The sequence below is a fragment of the Synchiropus splendidus genome, chromosome 18 (genome assembly GCF_027744825.2).
Source record: "Synchiropus splendidus isolate RoL2022-P1 chromosome 18, RoL_Sspl_1.0, whole genome shotgun sequence".
Lineage (NCBI taxonomy): Eukaryota > Metazoa > Chordata > Actinopteri > Syngnathiformes > Callionymidae > Synchiropus > Synchiropus splendidus.
Genome location: NC_071351.1, coordinates 5,773,143 through 5,789,861, shown reverse-complemented (window position 1 = coordinate 5,789,861; position 16,719 = coordinate 5,773,143). Strand labels below are relative to the sequence as shown.

Here is a 16,719-nt window from a genome sequence, read left to right as displayed (position 1 = left end):
CAAGCGAAAACGTTACTTATTCCCCCCCAAAACATTTTTGAACATTCTCATTGGCCTTGGGCAGTCACATGCACAAACACAGCCGGCGAGGCACTTCAAACACAGAAGTGTTTTATTATTAAAGCATTCGATAACTGCAGAGACACACTCCAGTTAACCTTTGACCTCTCAGTGTTTACGACGCGTCCGATGATTCAACACGAGCAATGACTAGTAGTTTTCTACTTAAACATGTTAATGAGTCACATTTTTGGAGTCACAGCAGTTAAACAACAACGGAGGATCAACGCGGACCAAGAAAACACCCGCTGTCGCAAGAGATCTCACAGATTCGTCAAGACCATCCTCAAACTAAACTCTTCAAAATTATTTACATGTGATTGACAGAAATAAAAAGAAAGTACTGATAACAACAACCGGTGAGGGTGATGGATGGGCAGTGGTGGTGGGTTGGGCCCGATCAGCGCGTGGAGTTGAGCAAACGGAGCGCTGGGCCGTGACCATGTGACAGCAGAGCAGTCGCATTGAGGGGTCGTGCCCAGACCGGATAGGTGTTGAGGTCAAACATGGCCACGCCCCACGTGTTCATGGCCAAAGTGGTCGACAAGATCCCCAGAATGTTCATCACCAAACCAGTTTTCACCTGCAGACAAACAAAATCACATTTTTTATTGTTCGATAGGGTGGATGATCTCATGGTTGATGAGGGTCTCACCATGTCCCTGACAAGCAGGTGACCAGAGGCGAAGGCGATGGAGTTTGGCGGCGTGGACACAGGCAGCATGAAGGCGTAGGAACACCCGATGGTGGCAGGAATCATGAAGTAGAGAGGATTCACTGCCACTCGGATCGCCTGAGCCCAGAGGTTTCACGCTTTTACCAAGCCAAAACACACACACACACACTCCCCACATATGACCCTTCCACAAACAAACTCTTTCATCATGAAGACTGTCTCGGTTTTCCTGAACGCGTGTTGTGAGTTCAGTCTCACAAGGCTGCTGCAGTAAAGATTTCCGGCCGGAGACTAAACAATTTTATGTCAGCTTGTTAAAATGTTGTGAGACTTTAACTGAGGAGTTAACCATTATTGCCAAGGGATTCGTGGGAAAAAACCAGCTCAGGTGACTTCACCTCTCACACAGATCCAGGAGCAAGATGGATGATGGAGGACTCACCAGCTCGGCGATGACCGGCAGGAATATGATGATGGTGGCTGTGTTGCTGGCGAACTCGGTGAAGCAGGCCAGGAACCCGGTGATGAGCATCACGGCCGCTGCGGGGGGGAGCTGAGCCAGGGGCTGAAGGTGACCGCCAAGCCAGGACGCCAGTCCAGACTCCTGCCGGAGACCGACACAGACGCCATCACCGGGACAGAAACCCAGCACAAGAGACGAGACATAGGACACCACCTCAAATCACATTTGGTTGCCAAAAGGAACCGTAGTAAAGACCATGAGACCAAAGTCTGGTCTGCATCACCATCTTCAGATAGAATGGAGAGCATGGTAAAGGTGGTGATGGGATCTACCTCACAGGCCTTGGCCATGGCAAATCCTCCTCCCAACAGCAGCAGAATGTTCCAGGGGACCGAGTCCTGGGCCTTTTTCCAGGACATCAGAGGAACATAGCGCGTGTTGGACGCTGGCACAGAAAAATAGAGAAAACACTCTGATGAGACACTTCCACAGGCTGACACACACCCTAACCAAGACTCTGAACCAAACGTAAACCAAATTATAATGACCCAGCTATTTTCACATTTTCACCCTCAAAACTATGTGGACCCCCAAAATACCCACACAAAGCAAAATGTCCTCATAAGAGCAGTGTCTTGTCAAATATTGGTCCACACAAGAATTTTAATACATGTACACACACACACAGAGATTACTCTAATCCACATACTAAAGTCCAAAGTTGCACCAACATTATTAACATTCTTTCTTTGGAGTGTTTGACTGCTTTGCTGTCAAACCTGACAGCAGCTCTACCTGACTCGCCCTGGTCTACATCCTGCTAGCTCGTGTCTAGCAGCTCCTGATGTTTGATCTGATGTCTCATCTGCCAATTTGCTCATCCTCTGAGGTCTGCTTTTCTCTTGGTGACTCCTGATGTCCTCCTACTGTCAGATGCTTTGGAGGCAGTCTTCACCTCCTTGAGGTCCAGTCATCCAGTGATATCTCTCAGTATTCCTTCAATAGATGCTGCTACTTCATCCTCACATTTATAACATCTCCTGATGGTCACAAAGCTTCTGCTGATATCGATCCCTCAGTCTCAAAAGCGTGAGTCATCGATGGTTTGTCTGATTCGAGTGCCTCCCGACTGACCTCTAGGATCCAGCCACCACTTCAAAGAGGGTTTCTCCGAAGGGAAGAAAAACAGTATGGAGACGATGATGACTCCGGTGACGGCATCGGACACGTACCTACCAGAAGAGAACTTTAATACCAGTTTACATTCCTGGCTTTACCAGGTCATGATGTCCTTACCCCTTCTTAAAGAGAACAGACCAGCCGGTGAAGAACTTTGGGTCGCGTGTGAATAAGAGGACAGCAAACAGGACGAAGAAGAAGGAGATGGATCCTTCTGCAAAGCTGCAAGAGAGAAGTAGTCATGGAATTTGAAGAACATTCCGATTCAAATAAGAGTTGGGGCGGTCATACTTTATTGGTCCGAGTTTCCTGTAGTCCTCCTCTATGAGCGCCTTGGCCCGAGACTCCGCCTCTGATTGGCGGTCATGTTTCCTGATGCATAAGCTGAGCCAAAAAACAAAGGTCGCAAGTGTGTTTTCAAAGGGTCAGGAACCGAGAAGCAGCATTGTGTGGCGTGATATCGCTCACACCAACCGTCACACACCGTACCGAGAGTTGAGGCCGCCGTAGAGGAACGAGATCCACAGCCAGCCCAGGACCAAGAAGAGCACCATGAGAGGGAAGGCAAACGCAAACCAGGAGCTGAAGTTGATGGCGTCACATTCTGGAAAGTAACTGCAACACAAACAGTTGGTTCCATCCAGCTGAGATCTGGTTGAGCGTCAGCTCACCTCTTCAACTGCCCGATCAGAATGAGGTTCGGAGCGGTTCCCGTCAGTGTGGCGGTCCCGCCTATACTGGCAGCGTAGGGAATGCAGATCAGGAAACCCTTGCGCACATTCAGGTGTCGCTGTGATTCCAAGCGGATCTCTTCTGCCGTCAGTTTCTCACTCGGTTCATCAAATCTGGAGAAGGTTCACACAGGGGACTCAGAATGGGCTGCGACATTTATGAATACAGAAAGATGACAGGGACCCAAACACGACTTCCACGTCTGGAACATGTGGGCACTGGCCCAGATGGGATGGCATAATGATTAACAGTACTGGGCAGACTGAGTAGGTGGATGACAAAGACATCCCTCTGGTATCTGACGCTAGAACATGAAGCTCAGCACTTCCTGCAGTACCCCAACCGTATGGTTGCAGTCAAAACCCAGACACCAGTAAACCCTCAGTACAGTCCCATCTCAGATGAGTGGAACTGCATCTTGGTAGCTGAGGTCTTCCTTGGGACTTAAACCACAGGAACAAGCGCACAACATTTGTGTCTCACTCTGAGGACCAAGGTGGTTCAGTGCTACTCTGAGTGGGTTCTTACCCATCCACTGGAAGTATGTGTTTCTCCTGTGGTTCCGAGGGTAGGGAAAGCATCTTGACCGAATGGCCTGAAATGAAAACGATCAGAGAGTTGAGACCAAAATGTTCAGTGTTTGTTGTGTCTCGTAATAAATGACTTTCCATGAATCTTCAGTCAATGACTTGTTAAAAATGACTGACTTTAGTGCACGGGAACGGCACAAAGTTCACATCAGGATTAAATATTAAAAGCCTATTTGGGTTGGGCGAAATTGTGACACGTGCAGCTGAACACTGAACTCAAGTGTCTTTATCGTGTAAAACATGTTGACATACTGTTGTTGGTATCTTCACCACCCTCGTTGGAAAACTTGCATTTCCTTTTCAGCGTCTCTACGTCTCCGAACAGGCTGTCCAGGATGGCGTTTGCGATTGGCAACATCATGGCGGTGGTGGCAGTGTTACTGAGCCACATGGAGAGGAAGGAGGAAGTCAGCATCATCCCCAGGATCAGCCTGGAACACACGGAACATTTGTCAACTCGAGTAGATGTTAAGTGAACCGTGACTGCCACGCAGGTCTCAGAAGATGATGCCTCAAATGTGCCACCAACTACGTGGGTCTAGTCTTTGTGTGCACCACGACCAAAAGAGTGGACCAGCATTAGGTCCGGCCACCAACGACAGGTGGAGCAGGCTCTCAAAGTAGAAAGAGCCAGACCCCTCATTGAGAAAAACTCACCAGGCTGGTTTAACTCCAACAATAGTGAGAACCTTCAGGGCAATTCTGCGATGGAGTCCCCATTCCTCGATGGATGAGGCCATTATTAGACCACTAAGGAAAAGGAAATTGGTTTCCAGGAAGTACTGAGGACAGAGTTTTTTCGATGAAATAATTCCCAAAGTGGGAAAGAGGCAGACCGGAAGCATGGCAGTGACAGCCAGAGGAAGAGCCTCGGTGCACCAGAACGTGGCCATCAGCAGAACCACGTACAGACATTTCCCCTCCTAGAACACAAGAGGTGACAAGAGTTTTGTGAACATGAAGTCAGAGCAAAGATGAGATCAGAGCAAGAGTCTTTGGTTGTGTTTGTCTCAACGCTGCCAAGAACCTCAGCTTGTTGCTGGTTCTGCTGTGAAGCTTGTTGTTGTTGGAGGCCACTCAGGACCAAGCCACGGACCCCCGAGCGCTCAAGCATGTAACTGCCCCACAATGGAATACGACTTGTGAGCAATTTTGAGAGCTTAAGCAACTACAGAATATGAATCCGGTGAGTGGATGAGGAGGCACATCTTCACACTACTCAGATTTGTGCTCATTGGAGGTGGAAAATAAGAATCATCTTTTTTAAATGCACCCTCAGTCGGCTCTTGTAGATCAGTTTGGTTGCCGTTTTCAGTCACTCACTCATGGAGAAAGCATTAGCTTAAATAGAACAGCATCAAATACCCAAAAATATTGATCGTCCAGGCAGAAAATCCATCTGATGATGACTTATTTCTTGTTACTAAAGATATATAGATATATAGAAAATAAAGAGATATAGAAGTCTGTTTAGCATTAGTCCAAAGATTGCAATTGAAGTCCGAAATAGTTTGGTTAGATCCAGAGAGCTTCATTTTAAAGGTGATTTGTCATCATCTGAATTCTTAGTAAAGATGAGATACAAAGCAAAACACAGCATTCAGTATTTCATGATGAAAGACAGTTGGATTGAATGGTTTTGAGGCAGAATGTTGCTGACCTTCTCTGGCAGTGTGAAGATGAGAGGGAGGAAGATGAGCGGGGCCACCAGCAGGATCAGCTGCTTGTGGACGCACCACAGCTTCTTGGCCACAGACGAAACCTTCATCTCCAGGGCGACGTTTGCGATCCGACCGAGCTGGAGAGAATTCCCAAGTGTGTTGAAAACTGTGTGTGAGATGGAGGAGGCCGAGCGAAGGTTGTGAGCGTGTGCAGAAGATTAACTCCCAACTCCTGCACTGTTTAACTCTCACAACTGAGCTGAGTTTGTCTGACCTTGGACAGCTGCAGGTCACTTCTATGTCCAACTTATTTCATGACCATTCTGTGAATGAAGATGATAACAGGATAAAAACCAATATTATATTATAACTAAATAAAAATGTGATTCAACATTCACCCAGTAATGACGTTGAATTATTCTGAGAACATGAAAGGAAAGTTTTACGTCTCTCTGTGTGGTATTTGGTTTTAAGGTTTATTTTACTCACCACAGTAATATGAAATTGTTTTGTGCTCTCACACAGTGAACAAGGAGGCACAGGCTCAGCAACCACCTGCTCTACTTCCTAACAGTTACTCATGTGCTAAATCGCTTGAATGAAGATGTTATGGATGTTTTTAAGAATATCTATCAACAGGTGTGACACTTAGCCTATTATTATTTCATGATTTCTGGCCACTGAAACAAAAGCAAGGACTCAAATGTGCTCTGTGATGTGACTATGCTGCCGAAGACTGAGGGCCACCGAATCGAATTGAATCAAATCGAATGGATGCAGAATTTCTGTTTGAAAATAAGTCAATTGAAATGAAAAACCTTCTGTGTTAGGGAAAAACGAAGTCGTCGCAAACTCCAGCCCAGTTGAGGCCCAGTCTCAAACAACCACAGATTAATATAGAAGTAGAAAGGTGAGACGTGTGATTCAGTTGGTGAACCAGTTGCTAAACTGCCAGTATGGAACAGCCACAGAGGAAACTATCTTTACAATCTGGACAAAACTACCTGTTAAAATACATTTAAAAAAGGAGAAATATACTTGGATAAAACAAACAAATAGTGGCTTAAAGAAGAGCTTAAAACGGTTACCAATACTTCAGTGACTTCAGAAGATAACTAAGTCTCTGCATGTGACGTTATCTGTGACTAGATCACACAGTTCACTGTGTCAGAGGCTGTGGTTCAACCAGTCGACAAAGAGAAAACTGATGCTGAAACAAGAGGTTAGTTCATGATTTTATTTTCAGTGAAGAAGGAAATCAGGCTTTTGCTCTGAAGTGAAATTCTGTTTCATTTTTGACAGAGTGCTTTACATTTTTCCGTTCCGCTCCCTTGGTCCCACGCTTTTACAATTTTGTTTCACCGAAAATTGAATGGGAAAATGAGTCAGTCGACATTAAATCTAAATGAGACATCAAGCAAGTGACGTCGAAAGGAAGTCAGGGGCTCACAGGAAACTCACACGTCTGTAAAATGAAAAACAAAGTGGGATGAGCCGCCCAGGGCAGGAAACATTCAGTGTCGGTTGGGGCTCTGTCGTCTTGCAGCGCTTGGAGCTCATGCATTGACTGATGCTGATGCACACATCGTCCGCACCTTGATGGCAATGAGAGACAGAGCTATCTTGCAGACAACCACAACCAAAAATACTCCAATAGACCAGGTGACTGGCAGGACGTCGTGGAGGTCCACCTGCAGCTGTGGGCTGGTCAACGAGTGGGTCACCGCTGTTACAGATGTCATAAATGTCGTCACTAATGTTGTCTCTACGCACTCTGTTAAAGAATTCAGAAAATGCTGTTAATGGGAGTAACAATTGGGGAAACAGACAGCAGGTGGCGGTAGCATCCAATAGCTTCTATAGGACACACAAGCGAGACACCAAGAGGCTGCTCGTCCTGGAACCAGTGCAAATGAAAGATGGTTTATTTCCATGATTTGAATGCATGTTGTGTTTTATGACGCCTAGATTTGAGGTGTCTCCTTTAGCTAGATCAAGTCACGTGACCGGATGTGCTAGGCTGCTCACTGAAAAACAGGGCAAATGCTTGGAAATCCAAATGAAGCTCTAGAAGTCCACCAAAATCAAATCACTTCAGAAGTTTTTTTGTTTACAAACAAAGGTAGAAGGAGAAATGAGTAGTCCTTTCAGGTAACATGATGAAGTTTGGTAACGTGTCGCTGTATGTTGTGGTCTGTGCTCTTCATGACCCTGTTGAGACTTGTACTCACCTCGGATGGTCAGGTTGACTCCTGAGATTGCATTTGCGCCACCTACAGAGGCGTAGATTTTACACTGGTACAGTCCTGAGTCTTTGGGGGTAACAGTGCTGATTATCAGGCTCTTATTCTTGCTCAGAGTCATGCGTGTATCATTGCTGTAGTTCTCAACACGCTGTCCTTTTTCCATCCTGACTAGGAAAATGTCCTTCCCACTGACCATCTGTGTAAAGCCAGCGCGCAATGAGAAGATGAGCAACTTGACCTGAACTTGTCCAGAGGGACTCACCTTGTACCAGGCGACTGCAGAGAACTTCTTGGTGGTTCCATTTTCACACTCCAATGAAACCTTGCTGTTACAATCCACGGATTGCACTTTGTATTTAATTGTTGCGTGCGTCTGAGAGACCAGCAGAATCTGCAGGAGACACAAGATGACTTCTCTGCTCTCTGTCCTCTCGAAAAGACTACAAAACCCTTATTTTGAGCAGAAACTTGTGGAGGAAAACTACTGCAGCTTGACCTTGTTCTTAAAAATCATTTTGTCGTGTCTGCCTCAAAAGCAATGTTTTGTTTCCTCCACTTTCCAAAACCAAAAACTGAGAAGGCCATTCCATTAGTCCAAAGGAAGAGTGGACACTCACCACAAAATGAATCAGGACTTTGATGCGAAACATCATCCTCTACAGCCTCGGATCTGACACCTTTGGTTTCCTCAACAAGACCTCCAGACAAGCTGCGCCACATTCACAGCACCTCCCCTCTGAGTGCTTGCAACCCCTCTGTTGAACTGAGTTCATTATCATCTGCCACTGTCATGTTCTCTCTGCGGACTTCAGCTCTGGATGGGTCAAACTAAATCCTGAAGGGAACATTTTTGTCCCCTCCGTCACATTTTCCCCTCTAGGTTGACATTTCCACATCAAATATGGATCAGGCGTGTGGTTTTTGACTGTATTTAGCAGCTGAGAAATCCAATGCGACACAATTTATTTAATGCTATACTATTTATGTACTATTTAATACTAATACTATATTTAATACTATTTATTTAATGTTTCCTAGTGCTATATTTTAATCAGTTCTATTCAGGTTATACTTCCATTCTAATAATCAAGTTAATCCTGTAAAAAAAACACTTTACATGCCCAACTGAACCCAATAAATTAACTGTCATCCCTCAGTGTGCCTGTTATTATTCAGGCATGAGTGGTATGACTGCATCGTGCTGTCCTGTGGTGACCAATGCCGACCTTGTCAGGGTAAAAATTGGAAAAGAGTGCAGACCTCCACCAGTCTCCCAGTGACAAACAGCACCTTCCACAATATTCACACACACTCAACAAGTGGTCTAACGGGAGTTGCACCCACATTGCCACAGAGCTGCATATCACACCCTGATGTATTCACTTGAGTAATCCTCAGTGTGCTCTCAGAGTCTAGCTCACACATTCACTGGTTCTGGTTATGCAGTCGTAAATAAACCTGAACACAGCTCAGGTGGGCTCCACCTGTGCAGCTGCTGTCGGCGGACATCCATGGAAGATGGGGAATCACGGCCAAGCTAAAATAACTAATGCAATTAGCACACAGGAAGACGGAAACAATAAGTCAGGATGGGTGTGTTAACAGGAGAACGGGGAGCTGCTGGAGGTGAAGCACTCCCCTGGGGTCTCGCGTCACTGCCTTCCTGCTTCTGGATTCTGCATTTGGCTTTTATTTTGAAAGCAGAAGAAGGTTTGGCCGATTTAATGTTTCAATCATCACGAGGATCGGGGAGGTGTCCACATTGCTGCGACCTCTGCTTCATAGATATCAGGACTGACATCATTTTCTAGCTCAATCTGGTGAACTTTGTTTTCAGCAGATTCCAACTCTTTGACCCCGTGAGAGTACTGTCCTCAGATGTCAGATGAACAAACAAGATTCTCCAGGAGGACCAGCCTCCGTGAGCTGAGTAAACGCAAGTCCTTTTGCGACCTTTAACCCCGCCGCCAGAGTGATTTATTCAACTGACACACCAACAGCTGCGGGAAGCGATCAGGCGTGACTAATCGATACCAGACTTTGGAATCCATGTTGCTCTGTGAATGTTCTCTCTGGACATCAGGGAATCTTCTGACTGCAGAATAGAACTAAATCAACTGAAAATATGTGACAAAATACAATTTATTACAAAAAACAAATAAATACTCTTGAGTTCAGGGGTTCATGCGTTGCAGAGAGTTCACACCTTTGCATTGTGTATCAGTGTGTCCATGCATCTGCGAAAGTGTGGATTTAAGACCATAAACCTTGTTTACTTAAGTTTGTGTCCTTATACTTTAAGTATGTGTCCTTATATTCAGTCTCTGCTTAGGTTCTTGGAGGTTGTGAGTCCAGTCTCTGAGTCCTCAAGTTGTCCTTCAACAAACAAAAAGAAAAGAATCAGTCAAAGCATCCTGACCATGGCCACCCAGATACTGTGAGAAATACACAGACCAAAAGTAGAATTTTTGAAAGACTATCTTACTTTAGATGATATTAGCTGGGTTTAAATAGTTTGTTGTGTTTTTCCATTAAGGCGGATCTCTTAATTGAAATCCAAGCGTGTAAAATGAAGTGTTTCATGGAGGAGGAGAACGGACTCACCTGTCGTCTCTGGCTGCTCAGGCAGAAGGTGCAGATGCTCCTGGGTAGCTTGGACGCTCTGGGTCTGCTCAAACACGGCTGTTCGTCGCTCCTATCCCCGAGATGAAGCATGTTGGCGAGATGAGAGATGTAGCTGGACGCCAGACGGAGAGTCTCTATCTTGGACAGTTTGCGGTCCTCGGGTTCGGTGGGGATGAGGGTCCTGAGGGCGGTGAAGGCGGAGTTGACGCTCTGTGTCCGGCCTCTCTCCCGCGCGTTGGCCGCGCTCCTCTGCTTCAGCACCGCGGGGTCCCCCAGAGGTCCGCGGGCGAGTCTGACCCGCCTGGAGCCGCAGAAGCTCCGTTCGCAACCTTCCTCGCTCCCGCTGCGGTTCTCCTCGTCCTCGGAGGTGATGATAAGGTCGAAGCGCGTCAGCGGACGACGATGTGAGGAGGAGGAGGTCATGATGGAGATCACCAGAGAGTCCGCATGTCAAAGTGATGAAGAGCGCAGAGGACTTCCTGAGACCCGATCCTGGAGGAAGGAAGGAGGGGGGTGGGGGTCGTGGGGTCCTGATGGTGGTCGTAAAAAGCTGTTTGAATCCCCGTCTGCGCACACGGTCCACTGATTTGTCAGTACCATGCTCAACCAACGGCCTTAATGATTTATCAAAGACGTATTTAAATTTTAAAAAGTAAAAGTTTTTAAATGTATGAAGTGAATCTGTGACTTGGAGAACCAAGTTCACTGGTGCTGGACACAGCTGGGTCAGCTGACCAGTGGAGGTGAACTCCACTTTTCTTTCACTTTTATTTTTGCGACTCTGAGGAGACACGATTTTTAATGGTGGACCCCATACCAAAGTAGCCAAGGGCTATTTGCCAGCTTTCACCAGACTCATCACAGGACAGACAATGATGCTTCATCAGTCATTAAGGTTCTTACTCATCCAAGTCATCAAGTCTTCAATATTTACAGTTTACGGCATGTATGTCAAACAGGTCCGCAGAGGGTGCAGGCTTATGTTCCAACCAATGAAGAGGTCACCTTCTCACCAGTCTGGCGTCTGAAGGCTGTGATCAGTTCATGTCAGTCTGGAGCTGTTTGTTTCAGCTGACCCCCAATTCCTTCACCTGTATGTGCCTGCAGCGTTGGAACAAAAAACCCCACCCACTGCAGCCCTTTTGTGGGTCTGTTTGACAACTCTGGTTTAAGACGTCACTGATGAAAGTTGTTTTTAATCGGTCCAGTGATCGGAGACATCACGTTTGAAACTGGCCCTTCTGTTTTGTTTCGGTTAACAAACAGCTGAAAAGCTGACTGGGATTAACGCGGACATGATCCGACTTTAAACCAGCGACAACACTTCCTGGCCTTTGGTCCGTGAGCCCCCTCAGAGCCGACTGAGTCACCTCGAAACTTCCACAGCGACGACAGGTGCTGGATCAGTTCCAGTGCGGCGTTGTGTGTCAAAAACCTTTGAGGATTTAGTTTCTGCCAGTCCGTGAACCACGAGAGGGAAAACCTCTCACAGAGATTTAGAGATCTTTTTCCTCTCGCCTGTTTGGAGGTGTGGTGATCTGGCCATGTTGCCTGGACGACAGAAGAAAACAGGAGACGGAACTGGCTGTTTTTTTATTCCGGTAGACCGGAACCTATTTGTTTGGTTCCTCTCGAGTTGGACGCCAGTGGGTTGAAACAAGCACTCATCTCTTCCAGCTGTCGGACAGACTGCATGTTTGAAAGAGCATCCCTTTACAGCAGGGGGGGTCATGTTCAGCCAGTGAGAAAATAAATAAATAAATCCTGAATCTACTCATGAACAAGTCTGACTTTTCTTTGTGTGAGTTGAACAGCTGAACTGTTGCCACATGTGAGCACAAAAAGGACGAACGCATGTCAAGAGTGCAGGAACCACTCGCCTATGATGTGCTCATCCAGAAACATACATCCTCACTCATGGTTCACATCTGGGTCATCTGGTATGCGCTTGAAACAGGAGACACGTTGAACCACAACATTCCCTAGAGTAGATTTGTGCACTCAAGGAATACAAATCGTTTGAGTTGAGTTGAGACATTTATTGACAGACTTTCATGCCATAATTGTAACATGGAGGAAAAAGCATGTCAAAAAGTGGGACCATCATCTGTCATGCAAATCATACGCGTACCATTTAGATATTTGTGTTCTATTCTTTTTGATTGCACAGTTTTTTTTTTCAGGTTTATCCTAAAAAAGTCCAGACTTTAAAGGCTTTCTTCAGAAGAATATTTCAACTGAGGTCCAGGGGTCAGCAGAGGTCAGGTGTAGACGCTCCAAGGTACGTGCGCAAGTCTGACAAGCTGGACCTGATGATTTTTGCTGGGACTGTTTTCACGTTGAGCCTCTGGTACGCAGCGAAGCGATGGCAGCCACCGAACGAGTAGAAATAATCCCCACCCTCCCGACCTTTGACCCAGAGAACGTCGATGGGTGGAACCACAGTGGTGCCTGGAGTCTGCTGATGAGAGGAACAACAGCATAAACATCCACCCCATAACATTCTGCCCGGCTTTGTTTCATGCAGAAACACATCCAATTCGATTGTTTGACAAAGTAACTTTTAATTATCCATTTGGCGATCATCCTATTGCTTTGGTATTAAGCAACGTGATTGTGTTCATTATGTTTTTATTACTTTAACACTTATATTTTGTTGTATTCCTTAATATTATAATGGGGGAAAATGTGGGATAAAATTTACGTTGCAATGTGACACATTTTACAGGAAGAAACATCAGTTCAAGAACAAATGTTAAGTTCATGAATTTCCCATTCATACCTGGATGGTCTCTACCAGACTCTGGACCTTCTGCTCATCCAGAACCGGCGGTATCGGCCGGATGATGACGTGTATTGGGACGTCATGAACCTCCTCGATGTTCCCAGAGTGAATGGAACGGTCCTCGCTTGGAATTTGACTACCAGAACAATCGGACCGGAAATGGGTCGCAGACATCACGGCCCGGTTCCTTAAACGATCATTCCACGCGACCAAACCGGACCGGAACATCGGAAGTGGCTGAAGATTCCCCACTTCCTGCTTGCCGTGTCTCGAGCGCCAGCAGCAGTTGATTGGGTTTCTCAACTGCCAATCAAAGTTTACGACGGCCCAAGAGGCGCGTCTTAATCTCATTTTAAATCATAATTATTAATGAGTCTAAATCAGTGGGAATATTTCCCTGCTGTCAGTACTCGGAACAAACGTCTTGTTGAATTCGTGAACAGCCTTTGTTGTTTATTTTATTTTATTTTATTTTATTTTTTCTGTCAGCACTTTATTCCAAAACACTTTCCTAGTTGGTGGGCTCCCCACTGGCAATAATATAAAATTAAATTCTGATTCTAATTCTGAGTTTTAATGTTGAATTAGATCAACAAAAAATCCTTTGTGGTGGTTTTAGAGAATCAATGAAATGTATATTAGAAAATGTTACCATCGTAACGCAGAGCATCAAATATGGTTAACAGAGAGAGATAATGACGATGACATTTTTAACGCACATGTGCCGTTGCAACAGCCTCCTCAAGTGGCAGAATGATGTATTGCAGCTTCAACTCACCTGACTATTAAAAAAATGTATATGGAAATGGCAACTGTTAGTCCTTCAATAGAATGGATCTTCCAAGTAGGCTATTTTAATGGAAACAAGGGAATGTGTGTTGGTATTTACTGCCACCTTTTAAACTTTTGCAAAACCGTTTAGTGATTTTAGGTTCAATAACCTAAGAGAATTCCATGGAAACACTAGAAATGCATACTTGGACTCGATCCGTCGACGGAATTCAATGAAAGCTGATAATTAATATGGACCCTGAAATGAAAATAATCACAGACTGACTGAAACGCTGACTGAAAATTGCAGAATATCAGAGTTCAAATTTCGTCATTGAGTAAATGATGGGAGGTGACACGTGACCTGGGGCGAATAAAACCATGGCGAGTGGCGCGCGAGCGCTCAGTTCAATTAGCACAGCAGTAACAGCCGCCGCCCGCGCCGTTTCCCGCACTTCGAGTGAACGAGTTAAGTCTTTGCACCGAATACTCAGGTGAGTTTTCCGGAAGTTAGACAACTTCGCTGTGCTTCGTCGCTGTTTAGCTAGCTAACTAGCACTCGCAAGCCGCCTCGCTTCCACCTTTCTCAGACGTTTTTGCGTTTCTGGAATCGCCCCGGACCTTTGACAAAAAGCTCCCACTTCAAAACGAGTTGTAGAAATGGCAATACATCGTGAAAACCAGCGGGATCCTGTTCCCGCTCAAACCAGTCAAGTGAATATATGTCAGGAAAACTGACTCCTCGTCGACAGTGATGCAAAACATAGCTGAGATAAAATGTTCATGACGGAGCACTGTGCTTGTACAGACCCATATCCGTCCACTCAAACAACCATGATGCCACCTCTCTTTCCCCGCAGAAGATGGCCACCATCAGATTCGGCAGCAGCCTTGGAGCGAGCTCCAACTCTTCAGGGGAGAGGGCTCAGTTGGCGGAGCAGTTCGGTAAACACAGTGGTCGTCACTTCACGTTTCATCCCCCCACTCATGTGGTGCTCTGTCAAATGAACTCTGACCTCTGCAGCTTGTCATGGCAACAGGAGACATTCTTTTAGTGTCCACAGACCACTTAGAGCCGTTTGTGTGGGTCACAAGACACACACTTGCATTTTTATATTCTTGTTTGGCCTCATGGCCACAACTCTTCTCCTCTCCTCCTAAACTTAACCATCCAAAACGCATGGCTCACCTGAACCAGGACCCTGAAACGCAGTTATAATGACCCAGTTATTTTCAAGTTCTCAGCCTCAAATTTAGGCTTCACCTTGTGGGGACAGTCCAAAATATCCCGACTCATCAAAATGTCCTCACAAGGAGGTGTTTTACCAAGAATTCCTCCTCATGAGAAAAGGGGAATCAATCACACAGTTTTGAGGTACAAAATGCTGTGCATTGAAGCGCATGTGAAATAGACCTGAGCCTTGTAGTTGGCTTCAGTTTTGCTGTGTGGCGGTGACACGCCATTGGGACGTTACCTGTGACGATGCCATGCTGCTTGATGACAGTTGTGATCCGTCTGACCTCCAGATGATTCAGCAAACCTTGACCCTGAAAGGCTGTTGCTGTGTCCCTACGATCCAAACCATCTGATTCGTGCGTGTCGCTTCCCGTACCACCTCATAAAGTGTCGAAAGGTACGCCAGACGTGTGTCCTGCAGCTGGTGTGTTAAGATCCCTGACAACTCAGAGTACGTTTCTCAGAATCACCCCAAGTTGGCGAAGGAGTTGAAGACTTGTCCCTACAACGCCCGCCACCTGGTCAAGCCACAGGACTTTGCACATCACATGGAAACCTGTGTGGACCGGGTCAGGGCGGACACGCCTGTGATGGGTAGGCGGCCCTTTTTTTGTAGTGCTTGTGAGGTTATGGCATTGACTCGTCAGTTTCCTCCTCCAGATGAGTCCTGCAGATTCAGTAATCCACCCAGCACTTGGGTCAACCCCAGCCCGACTGAGGACTGGGAAGCAGGTGAGAGTCTGTGTGGCCCCATCAAGCCTTCTAGATGGATGTTTGTGGAAAGGTGCCTGGAGTGGTGTGTTCTGTCGCCTGAATTGCTGTTTGTGATGCAGAGGCTGACAATGGTGCTGCGCCCTTCATTTGGAAGAAAAGTTCGACCTCGGCCCCGATGTGAGTCAGGCTGTTGTTCATCCTGTTCAGTTGTTGTGAATATTGAATGTTGCCGTGGAACCTGTGAGACAGAGTGACGCGTCCTCTACCATGTTCTCCCCGTCACTGTCATGTCATCTTCCCGTAAGGCGTCTCTTCACCACAGAGCCTGTAGACTAGAGTCGCGCTCATTCGGCAACTGCTATTGAACTTGCTGGTGCGGGTTTTTGTTACAACCAACAAGCTCACACAGTTGAACCAATCAGGTCTCAACTGAAACTAGCAGCTGCAGCTGACTGACAGTCACAGATGACAGATGACCTGGCTGGTGAACAGTCTGGTGACCCCTGGCATACACAGTTCAGTTTGTCTCTCTGTCGCCCCCTGCAGGGCTGCAAGCAACCCCAGTGAGCACCTGGGACAGCACATCCGAGCTCCCAACACTCTCCCCTGGTGAAGCTCCTGCGGCCGGTGTTTCACTGTTGTTTTAGCAAGTTCTTAAAGTCTTAGCTGGTTTTTGTTCACATTGTGTGACGTTTTCATTAAACTTTTGTATTTGGCCATCAGTATGAGTGTCCAGCTCTGAACCTGGTTCACACACAGGTGTTTGAGTTCTGTTCATTACTCGAGTCTGTCTCCAATCCATCCTCCATGAATCCAGAGTTTGCTCTCAGCTCTGCTCCATTAAAGTGACTTCACAGTGATCTCTGATGAAAACATGACAGGTTTACATCCCTCACGTCGACTAGATGGTGACCTCTGCTGGTGGAGCCATAGAAGCCTGCGAGTCATGTTCAGGGACCAGACTGGAGTGAGTCCACTCT

At 46.4% G+C, this 16,719-nt stretch overlaps 5 protein-coding genes across 6 annotated transcripts; 1 reads left to right on the top strand and 4 right to left on the bottom strand.

Moving 5' to 3' along the window:
• Positions 1–132: 132 nt before the first annotated feature.
• Positions 133–5,503, bottom strand: slc13a3 (solute carrier family 13 member 3). Its single transcript, XM_053848940.1, has 13 exons — positions 5,361–5,503; positions 4,358–4,623; positions 3,953–4,131; positions 3,639–3,705; positions 3,050–3,223; positions 2,868–2,993; positions 2,670–2,762; positions 2,496–2,600; positions 2,334–2,431; positions 1,532–1,644; positions 1,179–1,340; positions 716–853; positions 133–643 (listed from the first exon to the last, which is right to left on the bottom strand). The coding sequence occupies exons 1-13, from the start codon at positions 5,466–5,468 to the stop codon at positions 461–463; spliced, it is 1,812 nt and encodes a 603-aa protein (XP_053704915.1). The 5' UTR covers positions 5,469–5,503; the 3' UTR covers positions 133–460.
• Positions 5,504–6,917: 1,414 nt separating this feature from the next.
• LOC128749779 (uncharacterized) lies at positions 6,918–8,287 on the bottom strand. The gene is made up of 4 exons (XM_053849690.1): positions 8,225–8,287; positions 7,870–7,998; positions 7,593–7,803; positions 6,918–7,135 (listed from the first exon to the last, which is right to left on the bottom strand). The coding sequence occupies exons 1-4, from the start codon at positions 8,258–8,260 to the stop codon at positions 6,918–6,920; spliced, it is 594 nt and encodes a 197-aa protein (XP_053705665.1). The 5' UTR covers positions 8,261–8,287.
• Positions 8,288–9,893: 1,606 nt separating this feature from the next.
• On the bottom strand, positions 9,894–10,655 carry tcf15 (transcription factor 15). The gene is made up of 2 exons (XM_053849688.1): positions 10,212–10,655; positions 9,894–9,983 (listed from the first exon to the last, which is right to left on the bottom strand). Exons 1-2 carry the CDS (start codon positions 10,653–10,655, stop codon positions 9,936–9,938), a joined length of 492 nt encoding a protein of 163 aa, XP_053705663.1. The 3' UTR covers positions 9,894–9,935.
• Positions 10,656–12,266: 1,611 nt separating this feature from the next.
• Positions 12,267–13,262, bottom strand: srxn1 (sulfiredoxin 1 homolog (S. cerevisiae)). The gene is made up of 2 exons (XM_053849026.1): positions 13,015–13,262; positions 12,267–12,693 (listed from the first exon to the last, which is right to left on the bottom strand). The coding sequence occupies exons 1-2, from the start codon at positions 13,243–13,245 to the stop codon at positions 12,484–12,486; spliced, it is 441 nt and encodes a 146-aa protein (XP_053705001.1). The 5' UTR covers positions 13,246–13,262; the 3' UTR covers positions 12,267–12,483.
• An 878-nt stretch (positions 13,263–14,140) lies between these two features.
• On the top strand, positions 14,141–16,450 carry zgc:56699 (uncharacterized protein LOC405758 homolog). Of its 2 annotated transcripts, none has more exons than XM_053849020.1 (7): positions 14,141–14,282; positions 14,649–14,733; positions 15,316–15,422; positions 15,490–15,619; positions 15,686–15,757; positions 15,859–15,916; positions 16,286–16,450. In XM_053849020.1, the coding sequence occupies exons 2-7, from the start codon at positions 14,652–14,654 to the stop codon at positions 16,350–16,352; spliced, it is 516 nt and encodes a 171-aa protein (XP_053704995.1). In that variant the 5' UTR covers positions 14,141–14,282; positions 14,649–14,651; the 3' UTR covers positions 16,353–16,450. The 2 variants fall into 2 exon arrangements, with proteins under 2 accessions (XP_053704995.1, XP_053704996.1); XM_053849021.1 differs by having other exon boundaries at positions 14,219–14,282; positions 14,652–14,733.
• Positions 16,451–16,719: the final 269 nt, after the last annotated feature.